Source organism: Eucalyptus grandis, chromosome 6 (genome assembly GCF_016545825.1).
Source record: "Eucalyptus grandis isolate ANBG69807.140 chromosome 6, ASM1654582v1, whole genome shotgun sequence".
Taxonomy (NCBI): Eukaryota; Viridiplantae; Streptophyta; class Magnoliopsida; order Myrtales; family Myrtaceae; genus Eucalyptus; species Eucalyptus grandis.
The window spans coordinates 3,508,897-3,532,946 of record NC_052617.1 but is presented as its reverse complement, the minus strand read 5'-3'; the positions used below and the strand labels follow the sequence as shown (position 1 = coordinate 3,532,946).

General features: G+C 39.9%; 2 protein-coding genes across 2 annotated transcripts; both read left to right on the top strand.

Moving 5' to 3' along the window:
• Window positions 1-14,404: 14,404 nt before the first annotated feature.
• Window positions 14,405-17,742, top strand: LOC104447798. The gene is given in 6 exon segments (XM_010061515.3): window positions 14,405-14,814; window positions 14,817-14,859; window positions 14,986-15,113; window positions 16,356-16,468; window positions 16,945-17,130; window positions 17,445-17,742. Coding segments are annotated over 6 exon segments (807 nt in total). The 5' UTR covers window positions 14,405-14,507; the 3' UTR covers window positions 17,475-17,742.
• A 2,695-nt stretch (window positions 17,743-20,437) lies between these two features.
• Window positions 20,438-24,050, top strand: LOC104447800 (AP2-like ethylene-responsive transcription factor AIL1). Its single transcript, XM_010061516.3, has 9 exons — window positions 20,438-21,017; window positions 21,145-21,553; window positions 21,794-21,876; window positions 22,052-22,060; window positions 22,170-22,258; window positions 22,351-22,424; window positions 22,518-22,568; window positions 22,677-22,753; window positions 22,911-24,050. The coding sequence occupies exons 1-9, from the start codon at window positions 20,795-20,797 to the stop codon at window positions 23,516-23,518; spliced, it is 1,623 nt and encodes a 540-aa protein (XP_010059818.1). The 5' UTR covers window positions 20,438-20,794; the 3' UTR covers window positions 23,519-24,050.

Sequence of the window (24,050 nt, the reverse complement as noted above, 5' to 3'; positions counted from 1 at the left end):
AACAAAGATACTTCAAAAGATTATCCTTAGAACATACAAACAAAATGCGCAAATGGCAATTCATGGGTAACTCCTTCCTGCCGTGAAAGGATAAAGCAAGTCTATTTACAGATGTTCATAATCGGTTTCGTTAAATCCCTAAGGACCTAAATCCTCTATTGTAGTTGGCCATAATTCATTGGCTTTAGCTATTCTGTCGAGGTAGGTCAGATTAAATATGTTGACTAGATTGGACTTGAGAGAATCTCCCTTGGTGAAGATATCAAACTTCTATCACGTGCTCCTAGCAAATGGTACCAGAGCTAATAGTTGATTAAATAGCCCACGCCTCTTGGCCATCTCCCAAAGTGAAAATATCGGACTTGAGTACAAATATAAATTTTGAAAATATTATTATACTTGCAACTTCATTAAACCAATCCCCATCTTCTTTTGACCAAAGCGAACAGCAATCCTTTTACCATTCTTACTGGCCGAAAAGAAAAATTCTCTGATTATTCTTGTTAGATAAGATGGGGAGGAAACTATTGTATGTTAGTTCAATGTGGACGGTGAAAGTCATGTTTGGCCAACCACCACATGAATGAGAAGCATTTGCATAAACATTTAGAATTATAATATATCTCGATGCTCTAGGATGCTAATTTGAGCTGTTAGGAAACTGAAACTTCTTGGTTCGGGCATGTCGGGACTTATCACAATTGGGCAATTGCCAAGAAGATCTTAAAACTCGATGTGAATGGCTTGTCACTATTTAGAATAAGCGTGAAGTCTCCCTCCTCCATAGTAGGAAAACAAAGAGATATATACCGGTGGTTAGTAAAGAAAGAGTATATTGACAGTAGTGAAAGATGGCGTCCAAATGGGTGAAATTTGTTTGTACCGGAGTTTTTATGAAACAGGTCAATCATATTTCCCGTCGATCTTGAGGTTTCACCTGCAGCTCAAGTGAGTAATGAATACCGTAAAAATCGATGATTTTGGTTGCATCACAACACAAAGAATCGAATTGATACAAGTATCCTCCCCTCAAGAGATTGGATTTTATGAATCTATCCCATGAATGCTGTTAGGTAGCTCTTGCCAAAACAAAACCAAAAAATGGTTCACTAATGACATGTTTGGTAACGATTATGTTCCAAAAAACAATTTTTTTTTTATCAAATATGATTTTTTTTTCTGATTTTCTTCTCGGAAACAATTTCTAAGTAAATGAACACGCTTGATAACTGTCCAAAAATTTCTATTTCCATGATAGAAATGCATTTAGTAAGATTCTTAATTTTTGGGAAAATTTCAAATAAGGATTCAAATTGCCATCATTTTCTCAAAAGAGGACCTGAAGTGAAGTTTGTTTCAAATAAGGACCCAAAGTGCCATCATTTTCTCAAAATAGGACCTGGAGTGAAGTTTGTCTCAAATAAAGACCAAAAATAGTCATTTAATCTCAAAGAAGAACCTCACTCACCGGCCGGTGAATAGATGCATCTTCAATGTATATTCCGGTGGCTTGATTACGATATTTTTGTCCATTTTTTTTCGGTTTCCCTGCTCATCGTCTTCTTTGTCCCTTGTTCACTTCTTCTTGCCCAGATCAAGAACATCGGACTTGGGGAAAGGCCATTGAGCGCCGGCCGTTGGTAAGGGTCGGTGAGGTTCGACACCCATCGCCAACAGCGAGCAAGGGCTCCGCGCCCATCGGCCGACAACAAGCAAGGGCCATCGAGCCCTCACGCGGCCATGGGGGACGGGGGTCGTCCAAATCGAGGCCCTACAAGAAGGTCCTCGAGGGAAAAAGGGGTAGCTGAAGAAGTCGTCAATCTAGGAGTGGTGGTGGGAGGAAGGGATGAAGAAAGCGACGCAGGCATCCCAGTTGTAGTCCTAGTAGAAGATGAGGTTGTTGGTGGAGTAGTGGGTGGAGGTGGGGGAGGTCGCCCCTCACGGCCATTAGCGAGGTCACCCCTCGCCGGCCTTGGGTGAGGGCTTACCCACCTCATCGGCCACTAATAAGGGCCGACAAGGGCTTGTAAGCCCTCACTCGCAGCGAACGAGGGCTTGATGGCCCTCGCCAGCCGCAACCAAGGCCACCCTCACCAGATTTGGCGAGGGTCGGCCTATAAGCCCTTGCCTACTATCGACGATGGGTGTCCAACCCTCGCCAACCCTCACCAACGGCCAACACTCGCTGGCCCTTCCCAAGTTCGATGTTCTTGAGAAGAAGACAAACAGGGGACAAAGAAGATGATGAACAGTGCCACAATTGACCCAAAAATAATAATAATAATAAAGAACAAGACAACTAGAAATTTAAAAAAAAAAATTGACAAAAATATCCCAGATCGGGCTATCGGAATATGTATCGGAGATATATTTATTCACCAGCCGGAAAATGAGGTCATTCTTTGAAACTAAATGATTACTTTGGATCCTTATTTGAGACAGACTCTACTCCAGGTCCTCTTTTGAGAAAATGAAGGCACTTTGAATCCTTATTTTAGACAAACTTTACTATACTTTTGTTATATTTTTTCTCTTTTTCTTTTTCTTTTTTTCTCTTCTTCTTCCTCCTTCTTTGTAGCTGATCACTAGCCACCGCTGTGGCCAGCGACTGACTAGGCGAGATCTAGCGAGGTCGCTGAAGGCAAGCCACAGCATCGCTAGATTTGGGTGAGGTCGACCTCGCCCTAGCCTAGTGAGGCTGAGGCTCATGCCGGCTGTGCGAGGCTCGGCGTCGCTGGCCAAAAGGAAGAAGAAGAAAAGGGAAGAGAAGAAGAGAAAAGAGAAGAGGAGAAAAAAATTGGAATTGATTCTAGAAATTGTTTTCGGGAATAAAAAAAACAATTCTTTTCTATTTCTTAATTCTATTCAAAATCTATTCTCAAGAATAAAAAAAATCGAATTTTGTTCTTAAGAAAAAAATTATCAAACGATTTTTTTTTTTGGCTCTTGAGAATAAATCAGTAATTTCCAAGAATGTTACCAAGTAGGCCTTATTGTTTCGTACACATGAATTTTTACTTAGGCATAGCAACCTATGCGTACCTTACTTGTCGACTATTTTGACTTTTTGCAAACCATTTCAGACAATAGTGGACCATTAATTGGTATATTGGTACCATATTGTACAATTGCATTGTACTATTTCCCCATATACGATTTGAAAAAACGAGTGGCTATTAAGGGCTTGTTTGGTAATTGATCAAATAGTGTCATATTCTATTATTTTGTTCCCGGAAGTAGTTTTAGAATATAATCGTGTTTGGTAAAAATTTTATTCCCATGAACAAATTTCTATTTTTTTTTTATTTCTGGAAGTAGATTTGGAACATAATCAATAATAATTAAAAATTAATTCTTATTCCTGGGAACAAATCTAAGAATCAAGCCCTTTTTTTTGTTCTTTTTCCCCTTTATATTCTTCTTCTTCCCTTTTTATCTTCTTCATCTACCACCATTGCCATAGTTGTCGTTCGTCGCCCATTGCCGCCGATCGTCGGCAACCGATTCGGCGAGCTTGCCGAGGCAAGCCTAGCCACCGGCGAGGCTAGGCGAGCCCGCGATCCGGGCGAGGTTGAGCCTCGCCGGTGGCTAGGCGAGCCTCGTCCAACTTGGCGAATGGCCACTTGAAGAAGAAGAATAGGAGAGAGAAAGGAAAAAAGAAGAAGGAAAAAAAGTAATAAAATTATTTAAAAATTAAAAGACAATGATTTGTAGTAGAAATTTTGAGCACGGTACCAAACATAATTCTATTCAAGAATCATAAATTTTAGACGATTACCAAACGACTTAAAATGCTTATAAATTGTTTCTAGGAATATAATTAAAAAGAATAATTTTTTTATTAGAAATTGTTACTAGGAACAAAACCGTTATCAAAGAGGCCCCTTAGGGCCTATTTGGTAATGGACAAAATAATGCTAGATTCTATTCTTTGTTCCTGAGAGTAGTTTTGGAACAAAATCGTGTTTGGTAAAATTTTTGTTATTAGAAGTAGATTTGAAACAGAATCAAGAATAATAGAAAAAAAATAGTTGATTCTTGTTCCTGGGAACAAATCTAAAAATCAAGCTCTTTTTTTCTTTTTCTTCCATTTTCTTCTTATTCATCTACCGCCACTGCCGTAATTGTCGTTCGCCGTCCACCGCCCATCGTCGTCGGTCACTAGCAACTGGTTTAGGCAGCTTGTCGGAGGCAAGCCTAGCCATCGACAAGGCCTGCCTGGCCACCAACGAGGCTTGGCCAATGAGGGTTGGCCTTGCCAAGGGCCGGCGACGCTTCGGTGAGGTTGCCTTCCCTTGTCTGGTGATCGCCTAACCAGCAACTTACCACTTGAAGAAGAAGAGTAGGAGAGAGAAAGGAAAAAGAAAAGAAGAAAAAATGGAAAAAATAATAATATTATTTAAAATTTATAAGAAAATGATTTGGAATATAAATTTTGAGTACGGTATCAAACACAATTCTATTACGAATCAGAAATTTTAGACAGGTTACCAAATGACTTAAAATGCTTAGAAATTGTTTTTGAGAACAAAATCGTTACCAAACGCGCCATAATTATACAATTGACCATGGACACAATTTGGATATATGGTACTAGAAAATGTGAGATCTATCTATTCTCTATGGGCTCAGATGAAAATCCACTTGTAAAATCCATGAGCGTTAATAGAGATTTGGTGCGTTTTGCACTTAAACCACCAAGCTTTGTTTTCCACTATCTAACGTGCTAATTTTTTTTCTTTTAATTTTTTTCCCCAATCGATACACTTTAACCAAAATTTAACCGATTCTCAAGTAAAACGCTCACGTAACGATCATCTGAGTAATTTTTCTTTTCAAAGGCATGCCGTTGCCATGAGGATGATATGGTGCCATGGTAGCATTTGGCCAGTGAATTGGCAAATTCCGATCAAAGTGCATCAATTTTAAAGAAATGAAAGTTTAGTGCACTTGAGAAACGTATCCAGAATTTACAAAAATTGATTGTAAAATTCACTAAAGCTCATTATTAAAAAGGTTAGTAGGGCATAGCCCCTTTTCTATATTGAATTGGCATATTGAAGAGGATGTTGATTTATAAAACTAAATATTAACTAAAAATCGTAATTACGGTACTTGAGTGAATTATTTACGGAAATAATTAATTAATGACACGCTATCTTAGATGTGTACCACGTCATTTTGGAGTTTAACATGTCTAAATTACTTGAATGTTTCCTATTAGCATTTTCAGTCGCCATCGCCGCCACCACCCTAGCCAACCCACTCACGTAGGGGGTTGGCCAGGCCTCTTCACTTCCCTGAACCCAGCCTAGTATGCTAGGAGAAGGGCTTTACGGGGATCCGAGGTGGGCTCCCCTCCCGTTGGAGGAGTTGGCGGGGAAGCCCAATGGGGACTTTATCTCATGATCCCAGCTAAACCCCCTGTATATGGGGGCTAGCTGGGCACCCTGGGATGCCCGATTCAGGGTGGAGCCGTTTAAGGACTTGCTCAGGTCCCCTGGGGTTATACATACTTCCGATTTTTAACTTTTTGATGATCTTGTAGTTTCTGCATGTTGATTCATTGGACACAAAATATGCAATTTTTTTTAAAATATCACGCAAATATTAACACGTAAAAGCACATATTTTTTTGAGATAATGACACAAATGGTCAATGAATTTTTAATTTATTTAATGTGATATTTGAACTTTAGCATAATATTCCATATAGTTTTTGAACTTTTGGCACATATTTAATGCAATCCACAAACTGTATGAAAATGTTTAATGCAATCGTTCCATTAATTAAAGAGCAAGAACCACATTGAATATTTTCATGTAGTACAATAACTAAATTGAATATGTATTAAAAGTTCACTGATTATATTCAATAAATTGAAAATTTATGAACCGCATTGACTTAAAGTTCAAGTTATGAATCATATTAAACAAATTAAAACTTTAAAAATCACATCGCATATTTGATTAAAATTCAGAGATCACTTATGTCATTTCCTCTTCTTCTTTTCATAAGATTTCATTTCAAAATATTGAAAGAAAATTTGAAAGTAGAAGTTATAAAAGAAATTATTCAGTCAATCTTAAACTTATTATATAGATATCAATTCAGGTATACCATTAGGTATACCATCAACGATCTGTGTTCACGTACAATGGCTATATTCACGCACCCATTGTTGACCAAACAGGAAGCGCCCTTTAGCTTCCTTAGAAATAAATACGACATCTTATGGAGCCAACAGCCACCAACCCAATAATCTAATGCACGCGCTTCATTTAATACTTGCTGCGAGCTATGTATGGACACACGCATAGGCACTAGAGGGAGAAAGACCCAAGGAGCAAATAATGGGATATTATAGACAGAGACACAAGCATAATATACTCCCTAGACCAAAAGGGTGGGCTACAAGAAACCTAATTTTGACCAACGATGATCCATCGATGACGTAGTTAAGATAACAAAGAAACATTAACCGAAAATTCAAAGATATTATATGTCACAATAACATAACTAAAACACATAGTGGTTGCAGCGTTGTTGCCGGAAAAAGGCTAAAAAAAACCTGAGTGTTAGTAAATAAGTTTTCGTTGACATCCATTCTTCAGATTAACTTAAGAAACACGGTCCATATGATCTCATATAAATATAGTTTCTAAGGAAAATTCAAAATGTCGCTCGACCGGACATTGGTTATGGGAATTTAAAGAAGAACATGTACCTCCTGAAAAGCCTAGCCAGGCATAATAATGAGAGGGGAGGAGGCTAAGGCGCACGCACACCTATCATAGATATTCCAAAGTGTGCTGGTCGTGACGCTCACGTGCCGGCTTTGCTTTTGCTCTTGTCCCTTCCCTTTTGAACTCCTCTCTCTCTTGTGCGAAACTTTACGGGCGATTTGACTAATTGGAAAGAGCTGCTGACATAAAGATCACCTGTCCCCCGATTACAGCTAAGCTAAATACAGGGAGTAACCCGTTGTAAAAATCAATAATTTAGACCATGGATGAGGACATGATTGCGTCCTCTCTCTCCATCTCCCCCCCTCTGCGTTTGGTGAGTTTGAGGGAGGAAGACGCAACGCGAGTTTTCGAGAAACGGAAGACACAAGCATCGGGAAACGGAGGGTTTGGTAATATTATATTTATGTACGACGTACATTAAGAAATGGAAATGAAACTGGGTTTTAAGCAAAAATGAAGAAAAAGGTGAAGTTCTAGTTAAGATCTGTTGATGCACTAGTGGGCTGCAAATGCTCCCGTTTAGGAATAAACAAAAGCATTCGTTGCGGGGATATCGAGGCGCGAACACGAACGCTGCGCAAACCAAACAAGAAAAGACCTACTTTTATTTTTCGCCCCTAGAGCCTGCAAGTCCAAAGAATGTGTAATCCCAAAGGCATGTCTTATCACTCCTTTTCTTTCCTTTTTTTTTTTTTTTAATTTTTGCTTGGTTGAAATAAAGAGGAATAACATTGAAAATGGCCATGCAACAGCGATGCCTGTCCTTTCTCGATGTCTTTGAGAGAGAGAGAGGGAGTCAAGCTGGGGAGGAAATCTAGACACGCTCCAAGGTTCTATAGGGCTTGACTTGCATCGATTCTCAAAGTTTCATGTCATCCACACCACATCGCCTTGGTATTTGTTTTTGTCTGCGTCCCCCTCTACTCGCACCCGTCCATACCCCTAGCGGGTTTTTAGCTTTTTCGAGGGTTTGGACAACCCTTCTTTTGTTTGCTCCAAAGGGATGACCTCTTTATTTCCGCTGAAAATCGTTTTTTAGGAGAAACTATATTCAAGATACTTCGAAGAGAGAGAGAGAGAGAGGGGGTGATTCAATTCTGAAGCCCTTGCTATAACATGGACAAGCACCCTCATCTATCGTTATCCATATTTATTATCAGATAATGTATGTGAGGGAGTTGCTTTCAAAACTATCATTGAAATGTATTTCCGATTCAGAAATGTTAGAAAATCTATAAAGATACCTTATTCAAGTACAAAATTTCGACTCTGAGTACTATTTCTTAAAAAAAAAAAAAAATCTCTCGTTTGGTTACTTAACAAATTTCTCAAAGTCACTTGTATTATTGAGTAGGATTTTGAGAATTGTCTTAGGAAAGAAGTTATAAACAAGCCTGAAATGAGAAAAAGAAATGAAAACGAGCAGCAGAGAGATGGAACAAACAATTTCCGATTGAGTGCGGGATTGAATTGAACCGTCGAAACATTATCCGATTATAATAAGTCCCTTCAGTATGTTAGTGTCGTTTTGAGCTTTGTGTCATTTATTAATTCGAAGAATATCTCTCTGCAAAAGTCATATCGATTCTCTTCTATTTCTTTCTCTACCTCAATCAGTTATATGTTTCAGATGAGATTATTCGGAGGATATGGTCAGTAGACGTGCTGTGAAATGGTTGTTCTGAACTTCCATGGCCATTTTTCCTTCAGTAATTTCGTACTCTGCACTGAAGCATGTGGAGGTCAACGCAATACCTTTAATTTCCTCCAAACGGAAGCATTAAATTTTTCGTTGCTTCTCAAGCCTCTATAACGAGATAATATTTTATTTTTCGGGGGAAAATACAAAAAGGAAAAATTAAAAAAATATATAGAAGAAGAGAAACATGAATGGGAACTTTGACCAACACCTTTCCTCGAGATGATAAAGCCAATCTTTTCGTAGTGAGAAAAAAAGGGCTCGAGATTCGTGGGCGCTTCGACAACCTCGAGAACTTGAGGTTCATGCTTCTTGAAACCTGTAAGGTCTTCGATTCTTTCCATGCTCGCTCCGTATGACTCCTTAAGATAGACCATAAGAAACTAATTACTCACAAGTCTTCTAATCTCGGTTTGGATGGTCAGCCCCTAATCGTGTCTAGAAAATGAACATAGTTTAGCGCATAGAAGCTGGCTCATATACTAGACCATTACATCCTAAAACCCAGTTTCGGGACTTAGATGAAAGTTCCTTTGTGCTTAGTCGAATGGAAATCGGTTTTCAATAGACCGGATGAAATTCGGAGTTTGAAATTGTGACATTGCCATCGCACTTTTCACTGTTCTCCAAAAACTCAAGCTCATTAACAACCGGATCTTTACCACAACAATACTAACGACAAACCTAAAGCAACTCCAAATATTGATGAAAAAATTAATGGGAAGCCATACATAAAATAGGGTCGCGGAAAAGAAGAACGTTCCGTGAACAAGACAAGAAAATCTTCATCCTTGAAAAGCGAATATATATACACACAGAGACCCGCACAACATGAGAAGGAGATAAAAAAGCTTTGTCAATGTTAAATTTTAAGTGGTGACTCGCGCGGGCAGCAAGAACTTTTACCACGTAGCGCATGAGAAAAGGGCCTTCGGATCGAACACCAAGGAACCTGTATGCGTCGCTTATAGGTCAATCTTTTGCGTGAAGATTTCGATACCAACAGGGGAGGAGAACCACAAAAGTGAAAAAGACTTTAAAAACTCGTTGGAGTTTGGGTTCCCCACTCATGACATCCATTGGCACCGGCTCAAAACCCCACGCCAAAGATTCAATATAATATAAGAAACAAAAACCCTAGACACCACACAAGCTTTTATCGAGACTTACCACGAGCTCTGGGTATTATGTGGTTAGTGTTTTTGGCAACGAGAAGATGACAAATATTAGTCGTTCGAGATTTGTTAAACCCAAGAGAGAAAGAGAAAGAAAGAGAGACAAAGAGACGAATCAATTCCATAACACCTAGAGATGCTTCCCTTGCTGTGGTCATCGGTCGCCCCCCCTCCAGCCAATGGCCAACGCTTCATGTGATTTTTTAATCAACGTAGGGCGCCAGAAAAGTCGATTTCGCCACCGCCTTTTCCTAGTTTAATCTCCTCTTTGGGGGTATTTTGGCGATTCCGCTCGATGCCCCCCCATAAAGATTTAGCTTCTCCAAGATAAATTCCTATTGATTAAGTAATCCTCCCACATGATTTTACGTGAAGGAGAGCCCGTATTACATATTCCTTTCGGATTTTTGCTTAAGATAATGCGTATAGTAGGAGCTCGTTCAACATGGCATTATTCAAAGCGTCGGGTCACATGCAGCGAGCTAAACAACGAGGGAAAGGATTGATTATAGAAATGATTAATCTGTGGATCCTTGCGTTCACATATTCCTGAGAGAAAAACACATTAAGTAACACCGGCGCATTTCTCGAATATTCGCACGCATAGGACTCGGGGTCATTATATTAGTGAAATAATGACATCGGTCGATTTATTTATAAATCCCGCAGGATATAATTTCTACTTCTAGCATTGAGCTGCAACCCCGGCATGTGAGGGGATCTTGGGATTGAGTCTCTAGCCCTTTTGCTTCCAGCTCTGCATTTGGGGGTTTTGTCCTCCGGATCCAATCGTCGATGACGACCAAGAATCTTTAAAGTTGTCAATGTCCCAAAGCATATGTAGACTGGTTTCTTTACATTAATTTTATAAGGTTAAATGATGGCATAATCCTAGGCTATAGTATCTTGAAGAAGGGAAATTAGAACCATACGTATCAAAAAAGAACCATACATATTGGTTCCGGACCTTGACCGGACTGATGTAATTAAGAGAGGAAAAGTAATATGGTGATGAATATAAGCAATGCTTTCAAAAGAGCTAGAAGTTAACATCTTAGGAACAACACAAAGAATTTGACTTCAACATGTGATAGGGCATGTGAACTTTAGCGATGATATGATCGATCAAGTACAAAAGATGGATTCCACTACAAATGGCTCCCACCACCCCCAATTCTGCCTAAAAGCACTAGAAAACTAGATATGGAATCTCTCGTGTGCACAAAAAAAATAAAGTGTCCGACATTGGAGAAACTATTCCTCTGTTCAAACTTCCATATTGCTCAAATTCATCGTCGCTTTGAAAAGAAAATATCCATCTTCGTACAAATTGAGAATCGCTGTTGTGATGTCCAAATATAATATCTTATGTGAAAATTCGTGAGCCCAGGATAGAGATGGGCGACTAGCTATCGCAACTCTTTTTCAGAATACTAGCTTGAGACTCGAGAGTCCCGAACTAGTTGCTGAATATTCGATTTCACCTACCGCTACTACACCACGGGACCTTGGTCGGAGCAACGGTCCTAGAGCCGAGATTCGGGACGGGCAACCTCGTGGCCGCAACCCCTCACTAGCTAGCGCTTGAATGTGAAGAAGGCTACCATGCTTCAAAACTCGTGAAAATGGCGGACTTCGGGGAAGATAATTTGCCCGTTTAAAAACAAGGCCCGGCAACTCAAATCCGGCTAAAGCTAATAACATTGTTGGTGTTTGGTAGCAGAGCCCAGCACGTGAGTTTTGGTTGTCCACGTTTTGGCCCGATAGGCCCAAAGGCCCAAAAGGCCCAGCATGCACAAAAGCTTAACAGGTGACGTGGAACAACCCATGCCACAAGCCCATCAGATTTTCTAATTTCCGAAAGTTGTAAAGTGGAAAATACTGCAATTTCAAGGAAATCTAATCACCTGATTTTTCTTAAGCGGGGTTCGGACTCGTTGTTTAGAGCTTGCGATTTGATTATTGAGTGGAATTTATTAGGAATTACGCAACGGTAAATCAATTAGACTCCCCGTTTTGAAAGTTGACTATTAGAAAGAAATGATAGCGCTTTGGACTATAGTTTTTAAGAATTAAAGGAAAGAAATTGACACATTGAATTCGCATGATAGCTATGTTGATGGTGGTGTTGCATGAATAAAGAGGTGGGGATTTTCATTCGTGGAATTAAATGGAAGATACTCATGAGCTGGGTCTAGCCATTTCAATTTCGATAACTTCCATTTGGCCTTTTTATTTTTTTATATAAATTTATAACTCAGTGAAAGATAACGAAAATAATGCACACATGCGACATATCCATGGTAATCACTTTTATATTTATCTACACAGTAAAAAATATTTAAGATTCATAATTACACTAGCTTTTATAAAAATTATAATCAACATTTTAATTTGCAAAGAACCATTTGATGTAAACGGAAAATATCTTTTTGAAAATAACAAGATGACAAATTGAATATTCTTTTTCTATGAAAATCTTTCTAGCAAAATCAATTGAAACTATATCTTACTAAGGATTTGGTAAAAAATAATCAATTGAAACTTAACGCCACTGTGAAAAATAGATTTAAGCTAATTTTTATGATTTCATGTGACTTTGTAATCAAGTCTTGATATCAGTGGATTTTTTTAATCAAAATCTTTGATGTCTGATTCCAGCAAATTGAAATTGACACGGTGAGCGATGCCAACTATGTAAAATTAACCAATAGGTCGTGAAATGGAAAAAGATTAAAAATTTGCTTGGTTGCATAATAATTTATTGTGACTGCAATTTGATTGGCACCTATTAGTGTACCTTGACGATATAAAAGGTCAAGGATCATATTAAGGAAATAGTGAAAAAATTATCATTTCACAAACCTTTTAAGGATGCGTATGATAATCATTCTATTTTTTTTTTTTATTTTGTTCTCAGGAATAGATTTAAAACAAAAACCCATTTGGTGAAAATCTTCTTTTTTCTATTTCTATAACAAAATGAGAAATAAAATTTTTTCTCCTTACACTCTCTCATTATTAGTTGGTCGCTCATTTGTTGCCATTTGATGTCGTCCAGTCACTTGTCTAGGCAATGGCCTGTTGCTTGTTGGCCATTTGGGAGAAATAAATTTGATGTCATTATCAAATAAATTTATACTTTGAGAGTAAAAATTTTGTGTTGTTATTAAACACGTATTTTTATTTAGAAATTTATCTAAGGAATGGAAATAGAACGGCCATAAATTGATTTGTAAAACAAAATAGTTCTCATTTGCGCCCTTACAAATTCAAGGATTATGCAAGAAAAACAAGTGCAAATACAAAATTCTTGGACTAAGGTGTTACTTTTAAGGGTTAATATCACGAAAAAACATAAATCGGTATGTCTGAGACAAATTTATTCAAAATTAATTTTTTGACCATAAAAAATAATAAATTAGTATATTTGTAACCATGAAAAATCACAGCACCAATACATTTGTGAAAATTAAGAGTAAATCCTCGAATCGGTACACCCATCACTTATAGGGGTGAACATTGGTCCAGGGTCAACCCTAGATCGACCTTGGACCAGCCCAATCCTGCCGGTCCTAGTTCGGTTTCCAGGGAGACTAGATTGGTCTTTGGTCCTAGAATTCTTGAACCAGTACTGTACAGGTTGGTCTTCGATCCGGAGAGTTCCAGGTCGGTCCAACCCGGACCAACCTTGACTATATATATAAAATATATTATTTATAATTTTATATATAGAGAAAACCTTAAAATAAATAGTGTCAATAACATTAAATAGCTCTTTAGTGAAGACTTCAAGTAATTTTACATTATTATTTAATAACTTAAGTTTTTAATGTCTTTTATAGTGTCAATAGTCATAATTTACGAATGAGGAAAATGTTTTTATGAAGAGTCTTCATGGTGTCCAAAAAGGCATAAATAACTCTTTATGGCATTCTCCTCTAGTATTCGTTATCTTTTGTCTTATTTGTCCTCTTAATATTCAATTTGCCAAAATCGAAAGAAATAACTTCTTTGCTGGCCACTCGACACTCGCCTCGCTCGCTTTGGGTCATTCATGCTGCTTGCCGCTTGATACTCGATTGGCTTGTTGCTCCCCACTCGGTGCTCATTCTATTCAACACTCACCCCACTTGACCCTCACTACCTGTCTTTCTTAATTAACCTCACTCATCATTAAACCCATTTGATCGATACAGTCCTCGGTTGCCCTTTCAATGAGTACAAAAAATGAAATAAAAAATTATTGGTTGGTCCTGGATTAATCTAGAAACTGGACCGAACCCATTGGGTCAGTTCGGTCCTTAACTGTTTTTTTAAGGAGTACAAAAAATAAAATAAAAAATTATATGTTAGTCTTAGGTTGACCATAGAATCGGACTAAACCCATTGGGTCGGTCTGGTCCTCGGTCCTAAACTCAATATGGTCGGTTCTTGGTTTTAAAAATTAAGGACTAAGATCTTGTGCGGGTTGGTCACAGGTTAGAGGGTGGGTCCAACCTGCACCATCCTCACCCCTAATCACTTATCACTTGTCATTTAACTTATTAATTTAATCGGAACTAATGAAGAAAACTAATGGAATGTAAATTTGTTACAAGGATACCGATTTAGGATTTTTGATAGTTAAATAATTAATTTAGAATATATTTAGTACAAACATAATGATTTAGGATTTTTCTCTGATATTAATTCTAATTTTAATTGGAAATTGAAAGGAAAAAGTTCAAGATATTCTCCTCGGAAACGACGACATCCGGTTCTCGTCGTGGATCGGTATCCGTTCCTCTGCAGGCGAAAGGGGTAAGAGCCTAAGAGGAGGACGCGAGAAGCAGAGGCCGCCCGCCAAAAAAAAACAGAGCAAGCCAGAGACGCCGGCGGCGATGCTGCTGCTGAGCCAAACTCCGGCCGGGGCTCTCTCCTCCAAGAGCAGCTGCTGCTGCTGCTGCTCCTCCGCCTCCTCCATCGCCTTCGCCGCCGCTCGCCCTCCCCTCTTCTCCCACCGCATGCCCAACTTCTCCTCCCGGGCCCGCCCCTCGCGGCCGCCCCCCTCCAGGCTCGCCCTCGCCAAAGCCGACGACGCCCTCGACACCGCCTCCGCCGCCACCCGCCGTCCCCCTTCTTCTCCCCCGTTCGACGGCGGCGACACCGTCTTCGTGGGCCAGGAGAGCGTTCCCCTCGAGGGCGTCATCCATTCGAGAAGCCGAGCTCCGCCTCCCGTTTGAAGAAATGGGGGTCCGCCGTGAATTTCCCTTTTTTGTCTGCCGTCGAAATTGCTCGTCTGTTTTGTTCGTGCGCCTCGTTTGTGGTGGGCTTGGAGAGTTTGATTTGGGTGTGCTTTGTGTGGTCGTTTCGTTTCAGGCGGGTCGCGTTGCTGGCTGGTGGGGATGTCGTGGCTTTGCTTCTGTTCGCTGCAATTGGTAGATTCAGTCACGGGTTCCCGGTTTTCGACCTCGAGACTCTGCGTACCGCTGACCCTTTTATCGCCGGTACGTGTAAACGTTCTCCATTCAGTCGCAAGTTCATGTTTTTTTCAGCAATGCTCCAATTTTTCATGTTTATCGTAGGAGAAAATTGGGAAACATTCGATCCTGTGCAAGCATGAATCTGTTTCTGATCCGCTTGGGGAACTTAACATAATGTTGGAATGTGTGGAAGAGTTGGGTTACGGAATAGTGAAGAAAGTAAATGGACGAGTGCTTGGTATTTCTCTTTTTTGGGAGAATAATGGAAATTGACTTGTGGAACTAGGTGTCAATTTCTTTCTTTTTTTGCCTCGGGCTTACATATGCAGATCGCTCCTGACTTAGGGAGAAAAGTTTTATTTTTTATTTTTTTGGTCTAAACTTAGGGAGAAAAGTTGAGTGATTGGAAAAATTACACGACCAATTGTTTCAAATATGTAAGAGGTGAAGAGAATGGAGGTAAAGAAAGAGGAGACAAAGGGCATGATTAGAGAAAGTGAAGGGGTTGAAGGTGTCAAGAAATTGGTTTTTGCATTGTTTTGAAATGAGACGGACAATGAGACATCTTCTCTTTTCTTTTAGACCTTTTATAGCAGAGTGGATGCTTGTTGTATCAAATTCAATAATAGAACCTTGAAAATAACCACTCTAAAGTAAGCCAAAGTAATCTTAAATGTACCAGATATATAAATGTTTTTGTTTTCCTTAAAATGTATGTAGTAATCACCCAATAAGAATTTATAACAATACAATTTGTTCTGTTCTAATACATGTAAATCAATAACAAACAAGCATTTTTTATTCTGCCCATTGCTGATGCAAATCAAATTTTTTATCCGTAGTGATAGAATGATGAGATGTTTGCATTTGGATTTTACTTTTATTCTCACTGCAACTCAAAGTGAAAAGGTGTCATGTTTTCTGAACTCGTTGTCTTTCCTTTCATTATCATTCTTCTTCCCATATAAAGCAAAATCGAAATTTTCACTTTTTTTACCTTCACTTCCTACCCTTCCAAATAACAGGAAGGAAAATTATTTTGTTCACACTTATTTCTTCAGCTCCATTGTTGTCAATTGTAATAATTCTTTCTAATAATGCGGGAAGCATACAAATGTATCTTCAAAAATGTTTTAGAGGCTCTCATTCTTTTTAGCTGAGGCAATGTGCTGCATGTTGGGAAAGCGTGGTGTAAATAATTTATAATAATTGCCACTGCTTTTGCAGAAATAATGACCCCAAGAACCTGATTGTTTGTTTTAACAGGCTGGTTTTTGGGTGCTTACTTCCTCGGGGGCTATGCTGAGGATGGTCGTGGTGAGAATGGTCTATCCAAGGCAGTGCTCTCTACTTCCAAATCGTGGGCTTTTGGAATTCCAGTAAGTTCGAACTCTTTGTTGCTGATTAACTTGTACTTTCCTTTTCTATTCATAACCATTTCCATTGCACTTCACATTAAAATGATTAATTTGCTGCTAATCTTTTCCTTCATGATTTTTGTGATTGTGGTTAATCTTTGGGTTCTGATGAGTGCATCCTCTTTACCATCTTATCACGAGAAGTACAAATGTCTGCTCTGCCTGAAAGTTATCGAAGTGATATATGCCTGTCATAGAGATGCACGGTGATATAATCTCAGTACAGATATAGGAGCTGTTTTTCTCTTCTGTTCTCTATTTGTTTCTTATATTTTCTGCAAGACCAAATTGCAACTTGTATGGTTCTCATTTTTCTCTCTTGATGATGAATGTTGATGGGTAGCATGAAGTGTGGAAGTTCTGTTAAATGTGCATATTAGAGCTTGACATTTACAATTTTGTGGCATAATGAATGCCCCCTTTGACTCTGTCGGCAGCTTGGAATAGCTATAAGGGCTGTGTTATCAAGCCACATCCCTCCTTACAATTTTATCTTAGTTACAATGGGAAGCACTGCTGTTTTGCTTATTGGCTGGAGGACACTGTTATGTAGTGTTCTCCCAAATGAGGAGAGCAAGAAGAGCGATGTCTATAGACGTGGAAGCCCATTTGAACTGTTTGAGGTACGAACCTTCTCTTTGAACTCTGATCAGCACATTAAAAGCCTTGTTAATTAATTGTGGTAGATATCGTAATGGTGTCTTTGTTGGTGTTGAAAGTTGAAACCTTTAATGGTCTATCTTCTACAAACTTGGAGATCTCAAATTTATGACCATAAAATGCTCTGTTTGTGGTGGCATTTTCTTCTATAAAGAGCTTTTGTGTTGAGAACAAGTGACAAATTTTCCTGTTGCTTATAGTTGAACAATCGGAACTGTAGTTAGTTAGTTATATATTGAGATGGCTAATTTGACATGGTACATACTATATGATGCAGCTGCTTACATCATTAGTGCGAAGGTGGTGATGGTGATGGGTTATCTCCTTTGTGCACGTTGCAGCTTCTGTATCTATGCCTATTTTTAAATGTAAATCTGTAAGCATCACAAAGAGGATAGACTCGCTGCTTTCTTAGCTGACGACCCAATTTTGAAGATTGATGTGATTTACTCATATGTACAAAAGCGAGCTTCCAAAACTTGTTGGAACTCCATTTAAGGGCTGAATGGAATCTCTGAGAAAGTAGCGGTAAGGAATAATTGTTTCATCAATCACTTCCAGAGTTCTTGGCCTGATATGTAAATGCCATCTCTGTTTGCTGTTCTGAAAAATGAGAGAGACAGAGCGGGAACGGAATGAAGCTAATTTTCATGGAGATTGAAGAAGTGCTGGGCTTAGTTAGCTCCGGTTCTTGCCAGTCAAATTTGTTTTGTGTGCTTTTTGGATAGGTTAGGTGGGCCAACTCGTAATCCAGTAACGAACGAGTTTATTTTAATTGTTCAAAGCATGTAGACGCATTTATTGCATGAACACCATTAAGCTCACTGTAAAGCAATCGGGTCACGAATTCAAATGTTGATCATAACGGAAAAATTGACTATAATCTTTCTTTTCCTCAATGGTCACTATTTCAAATCTAATTTGTCGTTTCAAGATCTACAATGAGTAATCGATCTTAAGTTTTTTATGACCTTATGTTTTGAAGATATGTCAGTCGGAGTTTTCCACATCGTACGCATAGGTGGAGTTGCATATGACCCGAGTTTCTTAATCCTAAAGACCGAGTATTGAGTAATACTACGAAGTCAACTTGCTACTCTTATGTACGTATTTTTCACCTCTATCTTTCAAGCTAACAAGTTAATCTTAGATATTGATTCTCTGTCCTAGTCTCGCATTGCCTAGATGCGTGTAAGCGGGGTTGCATTTACCCTACTTCAACAATTTTGAAAGTTTGTACTCTCCTTTGAATTAAACCGTGCGCCGGGCTTTGATTGCTTCTTCAGTCTAGCAAGGAGGGCTCTGAATAAATGGCCGAGGAAACTTGTCATCAGGGTTCTGCTCGTCTCTGCGTGGGGCAACAGGGAAGGTAGAAGAAGTTAATGGCGACCATAGTCATGGAGATTGGTCGTCGCCGGGATCCTGTAGGAAAAAGACCAGGCCTTGTCAGAAAAAGCGTCCCATGGCTTCTTCCCATCTGCTTATTTATTGCTCATCTCCTCCTTGGATCTGCTTCCTCCATAGCATCATTGCCTCATCACTCAGGTCTCACAGCCAACCGAAGGGATGGATCTCTCATCAGCAATGTTGCTTCCGCGCTACACAAATGGAGGACGTAGTTTATAACTCCATTAAAGTCTCCCGTAGCCACCTGAAGGATGCAGGAAAAGCACTATCTGCTGTCTCCCAACAGCTATAAAGAGAGCCCGAAAAATTGTCTTCTTTTGGCAACCCCACCATTTTTTGCTTGTGCACTAGCGAAAATGGATCTCGTGGAAAAGGATGATTAACTTGAGGCGTAACGAGTGCTGTCAAAAGAACTCTGTCAAAAGAGGCAAAAAAAAGTTTTCCAAGTGCCCTGGCCAGTTCACTGTTTGTAATGGATTCGATCATCATTGCGATATAATCAATTACGTGCAACGCGCATCTTTTTTTTTTTTTTTTTGTAAACTTTTCGTACTTCCCCCTCTTTCCCTCCCACATTTCAAAAATCATGCAAAATTACCCCCATTTCATCATTTCGTGTTGGAAAATCTGTCTCCCCATTCAAACGTTTTCATGCAGAACTCCATGCACTCGCGTTCATGGATTTTTCTCCTGGAACCTTTCGTCAGCAACATCCAAGAAAAGGTCCAAAACTCCTAACAAGAATAAACCAAAAATTGCAGTAAAGGAAGAGTATTAATGGAGGAAATTAAAGCAGTATATTAGTTGCCTTGCTAAGATAATCTATTGATATAGCATCAATTAGGTTGTGTAGCTAATTGTAAGTGTCATGCTTTCGTCATGCAATATAAAATTGTGTCGGCTTCGGCTCTATCAACTATCGCAATAACTTTTTATTTCTTTTCTTTTTTCATGGTGCATGGATGTGGAGACCAACCAAGTTCCCACACAAGTGAGGTTTAGGCGTTGGTCTCTGTTGATAGTACTACTTAGAATAGTTTGCACATAATTGGTGAGATTCGAATGGACAACTTCCCGTTCTTAAGTTGAAAACCCCCTACACCTCAACCAACCCTAGAGGTTTACTGAAATAATTGGAACTTTGTAAGTAAAGTGAAGGGGTTCAGGGATTAGACTCAATGTATCCATGAGGAAGGCTTAGAGGTCTTCAGGTGATGTAGCAATTAGCATGCTAGAGAGTGGCTTGAAAATTTTTTATGCGCTGCATGTGAGTCCACTCTATCTCAGCCCTTGGATCATATGAGCTTTGTATGGATTTGACGATCGAGTCACATGCTTAGGGAGAATGCAAGAATTGCTCGAATGGCCCAGCCACAGAAGAGCTGCAGAAATTGACAAGAGAGACGCCAAATGGGCAGTTCCTGTCCCTCAAAATCTGTCGTTGTGAATAAAAGCAAATCTGCCATTTATACGTGTGTCCTCCCTGTCTCCACTGGCGTAATCCACCCACTCGACACCCCTTTTTTCTTACCCTTCGCTGTTGTCATTAAATGTGTGTGTTGAAGAGAGACTGTGAATGAGAGCGACGCGATATGGTACGGAGCATTCTCTTATAATGTAGTATGCTAAATAAGTATCCAAAGAACATTCGGTAACATGATCGCCGTAATGAATATGCTTAACAACTATTTTGAACATGCCCATCGGCACACAAAATAAAGCGGATCGACGGCGAAGAAAATTTTTTGTTTTTCTTGTGATATAATGACACCAATGAGACAGCCAACCATTAGCAACCCAAAACACACTACCCTCCAAATTTTTAGTGAAAATGGAACTTGAAAAAGCTTTGGCTGGAACCCATTCCAAATGCCTCCCTTTTTCTTTCTAACTATGTTCACAGATCCCTATGAAAGTTACATATCGGTGATTAAATATAACGCACTCTCTCCATCTCCCGAGCATTGCTTGCTGGTCTCCTAAGGGACCAGTTTTGTTCCTGAGAGAGAGAGAGAGAGCTTCTGGGTGCTTTGCTTAGCTGAAGAGTAAGAGGTTCCACAAAAAAACCAAGCTTCGGGAAGGGAGAGAGGGAAGCAGGAGATTTTGAAATGATTAGTTAGTTCTATTCAGCTCCACAATGATTGAATATTCTGGCAGATATAGATACTTCTAAAACCAGCCTCATAGAAGGTGTCCCATATTAAATCCTCCTACCTGAAAATGGACGTTCCTTCATCTCAACCCCATCATCATCACCCATATTGTCACCAAACCCAGTTTCCTTCCGTCACTACTGACGCTGGTTCTGTTCCTCTCAGCCTCTCATATGAGGTTGGAGAAGTTAGTAATGCTGGCTTCTTTCACTCTCCCTTGTGTGTAATGCCGGTCAAGTCAGATGGCTCTCTTTGTCTCATGGAAGATCTCACTAGGTCACAGACGCAAGGTGCTTTTTCTTTTTCTTTATCAACAACCAAATGTGATTCTGCTTCTCCTCCAAGATTGGCTCAATAGTTTTAGTTTTATTGTCCTCGGCAAATGCTCGTCCTTTTATGGTAATCTTTGGTCTTCAGGGATGATGCCAAGTTCAGCACCAAAGCTAGAGGACTTTCTTGGAGTTCACTACAGTGGAAGACAAGATGGGGAAGCCCAGTTGGGATACTCTGAGCTAGTGTACAGAGCATCGATGGAGGAAGAAACAAATGGCATGTCTCGCTTGGGAAACGTCGTCAGTGTTGATGATTGTACAGTCTCTGGGAGTGTGAGTGTGCATGGAAAAGAATCTGGTGGTTTCTATTCACAGATTCAGTCCGGTTGTGTTGCCCTAACAGCTCCAAGGCAATTCTCACCAGCCATCAACACCGAGTCCTTGGCCAGAGAAACCAGGAAGAGAGCACTAGAAGTGGACAGAAAGCTGCCTGTGCCTAGGAAATCCATCGACACATTTGGCCAGAGGACATCTCAGTACAGAGGAGTTACAAGGTCAGGGCGTTTTGTGTTCTTGTTTTCGATACTCGTAGCCAAGTTAAGTGAACAATAGTTGTTAGTGCAAGATGAACCCTTCATATTATTGATGCAATCTGCGCTTTCTTGCGGGAGGAAATATTGTGAAGAGTAAATGATGCATTTGTTGTTCATTTACTGAACCATCTTTCCGCTCGTCGGTCCATTTTCCTAGTTCTTAGTTTGTGGTTTACAAGTGAGATTTCCCTACTTCACCAGGCATAGGTGGACCGGTAGATATGAAGCTCATCTTTGGGACAACAGCTGCAAGAAGGAGGGACAGTCTAGGAAAGGAAGGCAAGGTTAGTCTTTTCCTCTTTCTTTCCATAAAGCTGAATCATTGTATAAGCATGTGTGTGTTTGGCTTTTTCTCTTTTGACTGAAATTCGTGGTCCCCCTGATATTCATGAGCTTGACTTGGTGCTCTTTGTTTGTATGCTCCCTGGGAATGCAACTGCAATTAATGTCGCACTTCAGTTTACTTAGGTAACACCTTTTCTCTAAAAATTGAGACCAGATTTACATTTCAGACATTTGATGGAAAAATCTTTGTTTCTTCAGCAATTGTGCATCACTTCCTAATTGGTTTTTTCAGGGGGTTATGATACGGAAGAGAAAGCCGCAAGAGCATATGATCTTGCCGCCCTCAAATACTGGGGACCTTCTACCCACATAAATTTCTCGGTATGAGAATGCCCTGTCCCAGTTTGCCACATTATGTAAATCTTTTCAGCTTCCACAGCACGATGCCATAGCCTTTTTGTGGAACATTGCAGTTGGAAAATTATCGGAAAGAACTCGAGGAGATGAAGACAATGAGCCGCCTTGAGTACATTGCCCACCTAAGGAGGTAACTCTTTTTGTCCATTGTCTCTCTCCCGGCATTTGCTTATTCAGATAGGCTATTTGTGACCGACATTGACCAGTTGCATCCATAATGCAGGAGAAGCAGTGGATTCTCAAGGGGAGCTTCGATTTACCGAGGAGTGACAAGGTTTTCCTTGTTCTACTATCTGCTGAAGAATTAGTTTGGCTCTTTCGTCCTTTTTTTTTTCTTTTTTTCCTCTTACAAACATTCCGTTCGGCTATTTGGTACCTACAGACACCACCAGCATGGAAGATGGCAAGCTCGAATCGGCAGAGTTACTGGAAACAAGGATCTTTATCTTGGGACATTCAGTAAGTTCTCAAAGTTACATCTTTTGGGCTCGATTATGTCGATAATACTATTTTCCCATTTTCCCAGTTCTCTTGGCAACCATCATCATTGTATTCTAAAAGCACCATTTTTGAGGGCATAATTTGATTTTAAGTCCTAACTTTTCCATTAAATCAGCCACGCAAGAGGAAGCAGCTGAGGCATACGACATAGCAGCCATCAAGTTTCGCGGTGTGAATGCGGTCACCAATTTCGATGTGTCGAGGTACGATGTCGAGAAGATCATGACCAGCAATACCCTTCTTGCGGGAGAGCTCGTGAGGCGAAATAAAGAAGCTGCACCAAGATATGACATGGGCTATCTCACTAGTGGTGAAGCGCCTCAGAGCATCGACGGGAATGGCTTAGGCTGGAAGATTGTTCTACACGAGTCTCCTCAGGGACAACCGAATGATGTTGCTAAATCGCTAGATCAGAAATCGATTGCCAGGAGCGACCAAATTTCATCATTGTCAATGGCGCTGCAACACATTTCCGATGAGGGGAATAGAGGACGCGCTAGTTTTGCAGATCCATCCTCTGCTGTCACTGGTCTAGGCAACTCGCAAGATGGTGCCCCTGATAGAACGTGCTCGAATACGCTGCTTGGAAAGCCTGTATCAGTTCCTGAGTTTACTAATGCTCCTCCGGGTTGCATAAGTTCTTGGTTGCACTCAACCCGGCTCATTTCGGCTCCAATCTCCGGTTCTCGGTCACCAGTTTTTACTGCACTGAGTGAAATCTAGCTGGTCCTTTCGGAATATCAGTCGGTCAAGTAGCGAAACTAAGAATGGAAAAGCCAAAAGCCTGTGAAGCTAGGTGAAAGGAAACTTTTTGAAAGCATGAAAGTTAAAAGCTTATCTTGGGATCATTGAGATGTTGCAAATTGGAGGGAAGTGGCTAGACAGAGAGTCACAGAGCTAATGATTAATGGCGATTGCATGATTGATGAGCTTTTGGATTGAGTTCCTGCTAAGTACAAAATCACTAGGAATGTTCCCCCATATGCCCAAAAAGGCTTTTTACTTTGACCATGCAATCTCACACTCTATTTCTCAATCTGAACTTCAACAACATAATTACATTTACTCCTACTGCAGAATTCTGGACATGGAGATTCTGGTTAAGCTTGTTTTAGGATTTGGTGGTCATAATTGGTTAGGACTTTGTCTCCGACAGTTGTGAATGTATCATGTTCCTTGTGTCTTTTTAACTGTTACAATTGCAATTAGAGAGAGACTAGTGAAATGAAATGTCCAGTACGGACAACTGAAACAA

Bases quoted from the DNA above. Each gene is read 5' to 3' on its own strand.
- LOC104447800 (XM_010061516.3), top strand. From the start codon at position 20,795: ATGGACGTTCCTTCATCTCAACCCCATCATCATCACCCATATTGTCAC. The intron at 22,569-22,676 runs GTTTTCCTTGTT...TGGTACCTACAG, and splicing joins ATTTACCGAGGAGTGACAAG to ACACCACCAGCATGGAAGAT. The intron at 22,754-22,910 runs GTAAGTTCTCAA...CCATTAAATCAG, and splicing joins TCTTTATCTTGGGACATTCA to CCACGCAAGAGGAAGCAGCT.